Raw genomic sequence first — 12,393 nt, 5'->3', positions numbered from 1 at the left:
TAGCACTGAGAACCAAGATACAGCTTCCAGGGCAAAGGTGGATCTGTGTCCAGGATCAGACTCATGCTGCCAGTTGTGGAAACCAAGCAGAGAGACAATAGGGGGTAATGCCATGTGCACAACAATTTTGCAATACTCACAAGATTGTCATAATTTTATTTCCATTTGTTCATCACATTTGTACCTCATACCTACGTCTAGGAGCAACATACACAGGCTGACCTTTCCTTATCTATGCAACAACCCGGAAGGGCAGATTGGTCTAAGAGAGACTCCTTTGGTTGATACAACCCAGCGAGCTTCAAGGCAAAGTGAAGGTTTGAATCTAGGCCACCCTGGTCCTACCCCTACACTATACGGACTTAAAATCAGGGGTCATTTCCTGCAGGAGCGCACAGGAGCGGAGCTCCGGCAGTAAAGAGCCCAGGGGGCGGGCACATGCAACAAGCCCCACCCCCTGCTCCCAGCAGCCCTCAGTCAGAGCAAGAAGCAGCAAGTTGCAGAGGCCCCCCCCCCGGCCCCCTCGTCCAAAACAGTCCAGTGGCACCTTTAAGACCAAGTTTTATTCAGGTACAAGCTCTCTCTCCTCTGCAAGGACAGATCTGCACGTCTCCCGCCCCCCAATAGCTAGCAATCCAAAACAGTCCAGTGGAGCCTGAGCGGAGGGTGTTGCCTTCAGACACACTTCCGGTGATGTCAGGGGGTGTGGCATATGCAAATAAGTTATGCTAATGAGTTATGCTAATGAGCTCCTGCACCTCTTTTTCTATGAAATGACCCCTGCTTAAAATCATGCTTTTCTTTGTACACAACTGATGACAGGATCTAAAACAAAACATCAGTTCTTGGCAGCAGCAAGACGGTGCTGGTCACTTACCTTCCTCGGCCCACCAGGTCTCATTTCATACACGTCAATGGTATAATTAGTTCTACGCCCATAGGTATCAAACTGGATATTTCCAGTCATTCCTTGCACTTGAACCTTAAAACAAAAAATTGTCACATATTGAAATAGAAGAAAATATAAGACTTCCAGAGAGTTTCAAACATTTTTATCCTTTCGAGGCGCTGTCACCCACGTCTATTATTTCCAGGTGGAACTCATTCCCTCTATTTCCCCACACTTTACTTATCACCGCGTTAGAACAACAGATCGCAAGAAAGTAGGATAGCAGTTCTATCTAACAAAAGAAACAAGAGTGAATAATAATAGCAATGGGATTATTAAAAAAAACGCCCTTCATGGGTAATAAAGTTACCAAAAAGAAATCTGTTAACTACAATTTAAAAAAAAAAATCATGCACAGGAAAATGGGCAAGAGCATTCAGAAATTATCAGTGATCAATTAACAAATGATATTTGGATGACTTTGCAATGTGTGAGTCTGATTTATCTTCGTCATCTGCAAACACGTACCCAACTTCAACAAATGCCTCCAGTTTCGATATATCAACTTTATTAATCTTTGATGAAGCAAAAATTTAAATAAAAATATCTCCCAAAGTCAGCCTAGCTGCTGAGACTCAGAAGGGACTTGATTAGCAAGCCACTTACCATTTCAATGATGGTAGACCCACTGCATGATACTGGGCCACTGTAATAATTCCGCAAGTACCAAGAACAAAACGGACATAACTAACAAAGACTAACTACTGCCATTGAAACAGTAAGTGGCTTGCTAATCAGAATGGAAAATGAAACTAATTTAAAGCAATTGCTTTGCCCCTAAGGGGCCATGACAAAATAATGATACTATTAAATAAGGGAGCATCACCAAATTCACAATTGCTCATTTCTTTGGAATGTTTCTTGCATCTACCACATTGAAATGAAAGGAAGCTGAACAGAGGTGCGGTCCTATTCAGCTTCTGTTGATCTCAACGACAATTATTGAGCAGATGCTCCCAGGTAAATAACACCGAATGCAGAGTAAATATAGCCAGCCATTGTTTAGTACTTAGTACTATCATTTCTTTTTTATGGAGCATCACTAAAGCACTTTACACTACACAAGATGACAGGACCCTGCCATGAGAGACTTACAGTCTGAAATTTGACAAAGGGGTGGCTAGTTGAAGGCAGGAATTATCAGGGGGATAATATGCATTTGTTACACAAGATGACAGGACCCTGCCATGAGATACTTACAGTCTGAAATTTGTCAAAGGGGAGGCTAGTTGAAGGCAGGAATTGACAGGGGGATAATATCCATTTAGTGTAGTTAAACGTGGTTAGGCTTAGTTTAGGTATAGAAGAACTTGTGCTAAAGTCTTCATGGGAAAAGGCTGGGTGTCAGGAGGGATCAGAAGGAAATGAGAGGGGCGCATCGCACAGGTATTCCGGGAGGTTGCCTTCAGTGTTCCCTCTAAGCTGAGTTAGTGTGAGCCAGCTCAAAGTTTTTTAACCTCTGGCTCACACATTTGTGTCTTAGCTCAGGAAGGAGGGCTCCAAGGCAAACTAACTTATGCAGTAGCCAAATCGCTGGCTCACAACTTTAATGCCAATAGCTCACAAAGTAGAATTTTTGCTCACAAGACTCCACAGCTTAGAGTGAACATTGGTTGCCTTATTCCTGGAATAAGGGGCAACACGGGAGAAAGAGGAGTCTTCTGAAGGAACAGGATGCCTTTGAATGGCTGAGGGTGGTGGAAACCGGAGGAGTGAAAGTTACAAGCAGAGGTAAATCAGGATGGGAGAAAAGAAAAATAAGTAGAGGTAAGGCCATGGAGAAAGACAAGGATGGGTTTGGGCTGCATCCAGGAGCGGCCATGAAGAGCATCACACAATCTGAACAGTAAGAGTGATTAATTATTTTGGAAGCAGAGGCCTGAATTCATCAGGCAGGCATGTAGCCAGTTGGCTGGGTAGTCTTCTGTACTGACACATCTACTGACAAAGAGAACATTACACTTCTGCAGTCTCAGAAAGTGTATCTACACTAGAAGCTTACATCCAGTTTTATACCAGTTTAACTCTAATGGCTCAATCCTCTTCCCCAGTACTGGGAATTGAAGTTTGGTGAGGGTAATGAGGGTTCTCTCTTGGAGATACCTGCCCTCCCCCACACTCAGAACAACAGTTCTTGGGATTCTCTGGGGCAAGTGAAAGACTATTTAACTGTCTGTGGGGCAGAGTTACCCTACCAGTTAATTCTCACATGCAAGAGAATCAAGCAATATCAGTCTCCTGTGCTCTACTACCTAGCAATGAATTTACAGGCCTAAGTGGGAGGCAGAATACACCTTGGTGTACCCCAAAGACTCATGGTTGGAAGGGATGATTAGATAGCCCACCCCAGATTCCTCAGACCTTATGATGTCTGAAGCTGTAGGAGGGCCGAAAGTTGATACGTATTAAACCTGAAGAACAACTGAGAAGAACAACTACGCACAACTGAGAGGCCAGTTTACAAAGAAGGAGCCCAGTTTCCATGGGGACCCTGATATGCCCTAGTCAATCAAATTAACAGCTAGGGTTAATGATCAAGGTCTGCAGGACCCACCTAAATCACTCAAGAATCTCCTTTGCAATGCAGGCTTTTATTTTTTAAAATTATTTTATTTGACTTCTAGCTCTCCCTCCCCCACAAGCAGGCTCAGGGTGGGTCACAACAATATATATACAACTTAATACCAACCAATTAAAAATAATAATCAATTTAAAATTCAGTAACTGCGGTGGCTCAAGTGGTTAAGACGCTGAACTGCAGGCTGTGGAAGGTCGGTAGTTCAGCAGTTCGAGACCCGAGTGTGCCGCATGACAGAGTGAGCTCCCATCTCTAGTTCCCTTGCTTGAAAGCCAGTCGAATCCGACTCTAGGGTTGCGGTGCTCATCTCCGTTTCAAAGCCGAAGAGCCAGCACTGTCCAAAGACGTTTCCGTGGTCATGTGGCCGGCATGACTAAACACCAAGGCACACGGAACGCTGTTACCTTCCCACTGAAGTGGTACCTATTTATCTACTTGCAATTTCTCGCTTTCGAACTGCTAGGTTGGCAGGAGCTGGAACTAGAGACGGGAGCTCACTCCGTCATGCGGCACACTTGGGTCTCAAACGGCTGAACTACCGACCTTCCACAGCCTGCAGTTCAGCATCTTAACCACTTGAGCCACCACAGCTCCCATCCATCCAGTTACTCCTAGTTTAATAACTCTACAAATTCAGAATATCACATTGCCTTCTCCAAATCTGCTTACTTTTTCCTAGCTCCTCCCCCCCATTATCTTTACATGTTCAGTAAAGATGATGAACTCAGTCCTGCCTCCCTTGTTGTCTCCTACCACATATCTTTCCCAAGGTATTGCCCCCAGCTTGTACCTGCGTAATGGCAGAGTTAAAGGTCCCCTCACCCTGGTCCTAGAGGTGCACTTGTGAAAGAATGAACACATGTCTCATAGTGACAAGAGCTCCATTCTGGTTGCTTGCAGGACCAAAAATGGCTGGCCTGAAAGGTGCATAGCGGGACTACTTTGAATGCATTTATTATACTGATAAATGATTTAAAGTTCATTCACGATATCACTCAGTATTGCATACTAAATAGTTGGGGCCAATGTTCCCTCTAAGCTGAGTTAGTGTGAGCTAGCTCATGGTTTTTTAGCCTCCGGCTCACACATTTTGGTCTTAGCTCAGCAAGGATGGCTCCAGAGCAAACTAACTTATGCAGTAGCCAAATCGCTTTAATGCCAGTAGCTCACAAAAGTAGGATTTTTGCTCACAAAACTCCACAGTTTAGAGGGAGCACTGGTTGGGGCTACGACTGTAATTCTGATCAAGTGAGAGCATCTGTCTCGTCTCCTCTTCCCGCTCTGCTAAATGGCACTGTGATTTATGGCAATGCTTTTGATCTTGGTGAGAATATTTGCTTGGATTAAGTGGATAGAGGCTATGACAGGTTCACAGACTCAGTCCCGGCATCTCCAGTTAAGGTATATCCAGTAGCTGATACTGGTATCCAGTAGCTGCTGCCACTCAGAGCCCTGGGCTGGATGGACTGATGGCCTGACTCAAAATCAGGCAGCTTTATAGGTAAAGCTGGGGGGTGCCCACCTTTTTGGAAAAACAAAAGGAAAAACAAAAGCAGCACATTCGTATGAGATAATCAAATCCGTTGCTTTATAGTGCATGCACAGCCAAGCACACGTCCGGGTGCCCTGAAGATAATGCATTCAGTACATGGGGAGGGTTTCTGTTGTTGCTGTTACTGTTCTTACCATTTTCAGTGCTCTTTCTATATCAATTCCTTGGCTCCAAGGCACAGCTGGGTTTGCTAAGCAGTCTCCCGCACTTCCTCTCCGGGAGACGTCAACACGCTGCCTTCGGAGGTACCGGAACGCTTCTGCTATGACTAGTATGGCATCGTGGGTCAATGCAGATGTATACTAAAGGAGATGCAAAGAAGACAGTTTGACAAACGGCATTCTGGGAGCCGCTGGTGGCCCATTTCCCCCTCCCCAGAACAATCACCCTGACTAATCTCGACTCTTTCAGATGTCAGATTTCATTTTGCAATGACATATTGCACACTTCCTAATCCCTCAACCAGTGAGAAGTTCTTGAGGCATTTCCAGAGGTAGGGATTCCTGTAGAGGCAAGTGCACTTTGCAATGTTTGATTTATTTAGAAACAAGCAGTCGGTGGGGGCAAAGAGGCATTCCCAGGAACAACTTTAGAAGCCCCCTCGGCTGCACAACTATGTGAACCAATTCCAGTTAGAAAATTTCTGCTGTGCTCTCTCTCTCTCTCTCTCTCAACTATTTATTTATTTATTTATTTATTTATATTTAAATTTATACCCCGCCCTACCCCGGAGGCTCGGGGCGGCTTACAGGGCACAAGTGCCAGGTTAAAACAATATCATATGATTTAAAACAATAAATTACAATAAAAGCAATTTACAACAATTAACAGCAAAATTCAAACAAGAAAAGAGAGATCTTAACTAACATAGCTACCCTTGATCTTATCCTAGAGCGGTGTTTAGTACCACGTTCCACCCTTAGGGGCCAGGCAATCCAATGTTGGTTCGATGTTAATTCGCTGTTAATTCGCTGGGGCTGAGCAGTGGCGGCGGCTCCTATCCAAAGGCCTGGCGGAAGAGCTCCGTCATGCAGGCCCTGCGGAACCTTATCTGCTTTATCCATTAACCAGAAGGCGAATGTCAGAGTTCCGCAGCAATCGGTTCTCAACAACGTTCCTTCAAAAGGTTCAAGTTTATTGAGTACAGTAAATGCAGGTCATCTGTGCATACGTTCTGTGACAGAACTGATTGCAAGGGCGCAGAATGGGGAGTTATACACAGTTCCTTCCTTCCTCCGTGGTCGGGGACAAAGGGTGGCGCTAGGGGAGCAGCAGTCCAAGAGGCACCCACTGGTGTGTGGGGTGCCTCAAGGAGAGCGTTACAGTAGTCTAGCCTTGAGGTAACCGTCGCATGGATCACTGTGGCCAGGTCCTCACGGCTGAGATAGGGGACCAACTGCCGAGCCAGCCGAAGATGGTAGAAGGCCGCCCTGGCAGTGGTTGCAACCTGGGCCTCCATCGTTAACGAGGAGTCCAGGTGCACCCCCAAACTCCTAACCTCCGACGATGGCACCAAAGGCGCCCCATCGAAGGTCGGGAGAGGGAGCCCCAGTCCCACGCCAGTCCGACTCAGGCCCAGGACCTCCATCTTTTCCGGGTTTAGTTTCAACCAGCTCAGCCTGAGCCAACCAGCCACAGCCTGTAGCGCCCGATGTAGGTCATCAGGAGAAGAGGCCGACCGGCCGCCCAACATCAGATAGAGCTGGGTGTCATCAGCATACTGGTGACAACCCAGCCCACACCTCCGAGCAATCTGGGCAAGGGGGCACATGTAGATGTTGAACAACATCGGGGACAACACGGCCCCCTGAGGCACCCCACACTCCAGGGGGTGCCTCCGGGACCGCTGATCCCCTATCGCCACCCTTTGTCCCCGACCCTGGAGAAAAGAGGAAAACCATTGCAAGGCTAACCCCTGAATCCCCACGTCGGCGAGGCGGTGGGTCAGCAACTGGTGGTCGACCGTATCGAATGCGGCCGATAGATCTAACAACACCAGAGCCGCCACACCACCTCGATCCAGATGCCTACGGAGATCGTCAGTCAAGGCGACCAGCACAGTCTCCATCCCATGACCAGGGCGAAAGCTGGACTGGTAGGGATCAAGGATGGAAGCATCCTCCAGAAAACTCTGAAGCTGTAACGCCACCTATTCTTTCTGTGGGTCAAACTAGGAAGGTCCATATTCAGCATCGGCACACTGAGGTGCTTTTTCTTAGTAAATAGCATCTGTACAGGAGGGTAGGCAGCTCTGGGTTGGAAAATATCTGGACATTTTTGGGATGGGGCCTGAGGAGGGTGGAGTTTGTGGAGGGGAGGGAGTTAAATGGGGTATAATACCACGAGTCCACCCTCCAAAGCAGCCATTTTCTCAAGGTGAACTGATATCTATTGCCTGGTGATCAGTTGTAATAGCAGGAGATATCCAGCTGTTACCTGGAGGTAGGCAACCCTGCTGAATTGGATCAGGATCATGGTGTGGGGCAGAGAGGTCTAAACACTTTGTGTCATTTCCTGTCCTGAAATGGCCTTGTGGAGCTACTGTTTACCCTGCTGGGGCAAAGATATAGACAGTCTGTACCTTTAATCCCAATAAGCAGATCCCTGGGGCTCTTCCAGGGTAGGAGATCACAAATCAGTGTGTGGGGAAGGGAAAGGGTTACCCACTTTTCCCTGCAACCCCAATTCAAATTGGACCCCATATGGCAGCCAGTTTGACCCTCTACTCTGTCCGCTTTTAGGATTGCCAGCTCTGGGTTGGAAAATACCATGAGATTTTGGGGATGGAGCCTGAGGAGCGTTGGGTTTAGGGAAGGGAGGCATTTAGGATATAATGGGGCATAATGCCATAGAGCAGGGGTGGCCAAACTGTGGCTCGGGAGCTGCATGCGGCTCTTTCACACACATTGTGCAGCTCCCGGTAGGGTGGCTGGGGAAGCGAAGTATCATTAGCAAACAAATATCATTGGACAAATAAATATAATCATCAATATCTGCTTTTACCGCTTCTGTTTTTATTTTTGGCAGTCTCGTTTAATGTTAATAAAAAGCAAATTTGCATATGTCCCAGTAAAGATGTGTAATATTTGTTCATGTCTTGCGGCTCTCAAACAGCTGACGTTTATTCTGTGTGGCTCTTACGTTAAGCAAGTTTCGCCACCCCTGCCATAAAGTCCACCTTCCAAAGTGGAAGGTGTAATCCCATGAGATCTCCAGCCACCACCTGGAAGATGGCAACTCTAACCCCTTTCATTAGCTGGAAGGGTTTCAACTTCTCCGAAGTCTGATGTGGATTCCACTCAAAAACATATGACTTCCAAGGAGCAGGAACCTTTATCTACCCATTGGCTCCCAGCTGAAGAAACGTCAACCAACCTTCCTGGGCTACTAAACCCGCAATCTGCCTGAATGCCTAGTTAGCATGTAGCAACAAGAGACTGCCAGTCAAGAAGGAAAAGGTTACCATTTACCAACCCTGTTTCTTTATATTAAGAAGTATAGCCTACTTTTCTATGACAAAAAGGGCTCAAGACATCAGTGCAACAGAATTAGAACTATGAACAATAAAACCAGCATGCAAAATCCCTGCACGGGTACTGTAAAATACACTAGAGTGCCATTATCTCAGGCCCAAACCAGGAATGTGTTGGGAGTTCTGTTTTGGTAGCTCCAAATGTAATTTTCAGTCTTCCGGAGGCCTGATTTGGACTGAGAATGTGGCTAATGGGGAAATAAGTATTAGCCTTCTTCACCATGCAGTTTTCCCTAACTGAAATGGACTTGTGGAGTGGCCCATGCAGGGGCAGATTGTCTCTTTAACATACTGGGAAATCTCCCTATAGGCCAGTGCCCTAGAAGGCCACTGGTGGCCAGGAGCAAGGAAGTAAAACCAAGCCCCAGCCAGGACCTGTGGGGCCACATGGTTTAGACTCTCCATCAGCAATGGTAATTGGTACCAGTTCACCAATTGTGTTTTTTTGCACTGCTGTCAATTTTCAGGAGGAAACAGTGGGTGAGTTTAATGCCCATCACTTGTGTTGCTGAGCTCAGTGTCCCCCTGTTGCTGTAACTCGACACCTGGCTTCTGCTAGACAAACAATGGGCTCGTCCATATTCTCATTTTCCTTGCTTGTGTGTTCCTGTTGCTTCAGGTTTTTTCCCCCCCTATCCTGAGGTGTTTTGCTCCCTCTAGCAGTTGATTCAATATTACATAGCTGCAGGGCTATTTTTGGGCAGGAACACACAGGAATGGAGTTCCGGTTGGCTTCAGAGTTGGCCATGCCCACTACAGATAAAACCTCTGCATGCGTGGCTACAGAGGGAAAGCCTGAAGAGCGACCCCCCCAGCGACTCTGAAGCGGGCAGGCTGGGGGGGGGGGCCTGGAAGGATCGGGGAGGCATTTAAGGGCCGGCTTGCCAGGCATCCTGCAGCCGTGGGGTACCTGTGCAAGTCAAGGGAAGACATGGGGTGTGGCCTAATATGCTAATGAACTGTGCTGTTGGGGTGTGGCTAATATGCTAATGGGTTTCTGCTGTTGGGTGTGGCCTCTTATGCTAATGAGTTCCTCCTGGGCTTTTTCTACAAAAAGAGCCCTGCAGCTGTATTAAACTGCAGGTTTTTATGCTGGACGTACAGCAATGTAATATCAAATCGACCACCAGAGGGAGTAAAACATGTACACAACAGACCCAGCCCCCCAAGCAACTGGAATACACAAGCTAGGAAAATGAAAATGTGGAAAAGCCGAACATGGCCCTGCACTGATATAAAGCCAACTGCTAGTCCTCATTAGATAATGATCAGATTTTGGCAACATTCTGCCTCCAATGGAACTCCTCAACAATGTTATTGCAAACGGCAATCTATAACATAGATTTCTTTCTTTTCTTCTTGGTTGCAATCTTCTTCCTTGTTTAAACAATGAGCTAGCCAATCTATGAGCTAGCCTGTTCAATGCTAAAAGCAAAGGAACCATGAATCACATCTCTCTGGACCATATTTCCTATTAGCTCAAATATGAGGCCAGCAATAAATCTCTTTATTTTTCTTTGAGAAAAAGAACTTTCACTACTTTCTCATGCTGTTCAAAATTACAGTTCTTACTGAGGTGATAAATCTGATAAACATTCCCATTCACTGGGAAGGAAAGATCTCTAAATGGCATTTTTGGCCAGTGAGCTATATTTTATTTCAGAGAATGAGGTAGAAACCTCTTCAAAACTAGAGATTTCATATCTTTATAAATATATTGCTTTTTCATGGTCAGTATCCCATCTCCAATAGATTAAAAAAAAATTAACTGCATCTTTAGAGCTGACAAAGTCACGATGGACACAAAACCAGCTATGAATCGCTCACCAATTCTATTTATCATCGCTTCTCAGCCTTTAGGCTAAGATCAAGTGTAAAGGAAAGGAATTCTATTTATCTGTCACATTTTGGGAAGGGAAGGCCACATGGCCACATCAGATCTCAGAAGCAAAGTGGGGACAGGAAGGGAGACCTCCAAGGAAGACTCTGTAGAGGGAGACAATGGCAAACCACCTCTGCTTCTCACTTGCCTCAAAAGTCTCTTGCTGGGTTGCCATGAGGCAGCTGCAACTTGATGGCATTTTAAAGGTAAAGGTTCCCTTGCTCAAAAGCCAGTCGAATCCGACTCTAGGGTTGCGGTGCTCATCTCCGTTTCAAAGCTGAAGAGCCAGCGCTATCCAAAGATGTTTCCGTAGTCATGTGGCCAGCATGACTAAACACCAAGGCGCACGGAACGCTGTTAACTTCCCACTGAAGTGGTACCTATTTATCTACTTGCAATTTCTTGCTTTCGAACTGCTAGGTTGGCAGGAGCTGGAACTAGAGATGGGAGCTCACTCCGTCATGCGGCACACTTGGGTCTCGAACTGCTAAACTACCGACCTTCCACAGCCTGCAGTTCAGCGTCTTAACCACTTGAGCCACCGCAGCTCCTGATGGCATTTTACACACACACATATCACCTGTTATCCTACCCTTCCTCCATGGTGCTCCAGGCAGCACACACAGTCTTTCCCCCCAGGTCCATTCTGTCCTCACAACTAACTTGTGAGGTATGTTAGGCTGAAGGAGAGAAGCAGCCCAAGGTCACCTGACAAATGTTCATAGCAGAGAAAGAATTTGGGCCCAGGTCTCCCAAGTCAAAGTCAGATGTTCTAATCCTTATCCCACACTGGTTCTCTCTTCTAGATATACAAAGGAAGATTGGATAAGAACAGCTCCATTGCATCAGACTAAGAGGGTATCCCTCATCCTCCCTTCCACACAGGATTGCTGTGTGGATGAGGGAAAACCACATCCACTGCCCTGAGCTTCTTGGAAGATGGATGGATGGAACAAAAATATCCTTTACCTGATACCAAACCTGGCCCCTGTGTGGACTGATAGACCCAGATAATGGGGATACATTCAGATAGCGGGTATTCTTCTGCAGACCAGCATGGTATAGTTGCTAGGGTGAATCAGTTAATTATTGGATGGCATTGTGTGTGGAATAGCTAGGAGATCCTAATATTGTCTGGCAGCCAGAAGTTCTAGCTTCTTCTTTTTTTCGTTTATAAACTCTCCTAAAAAGGAGAGAACTTTATTGCTTTTTATATTAGAAAGGGGGGAGGGTGTATAGCGGGGTAAAGAAAAGGTCGAGTGATGTTTCCATTAGTTTGTTAGTCTGTTAAAATTAGTAAAAAAATTTCTTCTTTGGCTTCATTGTGGTGGTCAATTGTCTTTCATCATCTCAGTTAAAAGAATGTTAAAAAAAAGAAAAAAGGAATTAGTAGTGTCCCACTGTTAAACTGTTAAACTGTTAATAAATGGCTTTTCAGACACCCTGCGAATTAGTTCTTCTATCTTCGGGCTGATTTCTTCTCCAAAACGACAGGGGAGGTCCTCCTCTACGCGCTCCTCTCCGTTTCACCGCTTCTCTTCCGGGTCATCGCTTTCAGGTCACAGCATGCATTTGTCATTTTGCATCTCCCGATCCGCCTTCCCGATAAAGTCCCAAGCTTCCAGAACGATTTTTTCTCTTTTTTTTTTGTCATTCGACTTTAAAATAAACGCTGTCGTTCTCATAGCTAGGTCATTTATCCACATCTCCGCTTTAAGGGCATTTTCCTTTTTCATCGCTGCTTTCGCTTTTAAGGAACAAGCCCGCAAGAGACAGTAACTCAAACCGGAAGATCCACCCTTCTTGTTGCGCAGTTCTTATTTCAGCTCCGACATCTTTTTCATTTTGTTTACATTGATCAAAGTTCACAGGGTGCACTTGGAAGATACATCAGCATCAT

At 46.0% G+C, this 12,393-nt stretch overlaps 1 protein-coding gene across 1 annotated transcript in view; it reads right to left on the bottom strand.

The window, feature by feature from the left end:
- GRIA3 (glutamate receptor, ionotropic, AMPA 3) overlaps nt 1-12,393 on the bottom strand; it is a 273,089-nt gene that overhangs the window by 85,582 nt on the left and 175,114 nt on the right. Inside the window, exons 7-8 of the mRNA XM_015426982.1 lie at nt 5,214-5,381; nt 878-982 (exon numbers count right to left, since the gene is read on the bottom strand). Of these exons, the coding sequence (XP_015282468.1) occupies nt 878-982; nt 5,214-5,381 (273 nt within the window). The remainder of the gene's footprint in view (nt 1-877; nt 983-5,213; nt 5,382-12,393) is intronic.

The sequence above is a fragment of the Gekko japonicus genome, unplaced genomic scaffold (genome assembly GCF_001447785.1).
Source record: "Gekko japonicus isolate JY-2015 unplaced genomic scaffold, Gekko_japonicus_V1.1 scaffold265, whole genome shotgun sequence".
In the NCBI taxonomy this organism is placed as follows: domain Eukaryota; kingdom Metazoa; phylum Chordata; class Lepidosauria; order Squamata; family Gekkonidae; genus Gekko; species Gekko japonicus.
This window is presented reverse-complemented; position numbering and strand designations above follow the sequence as displayed.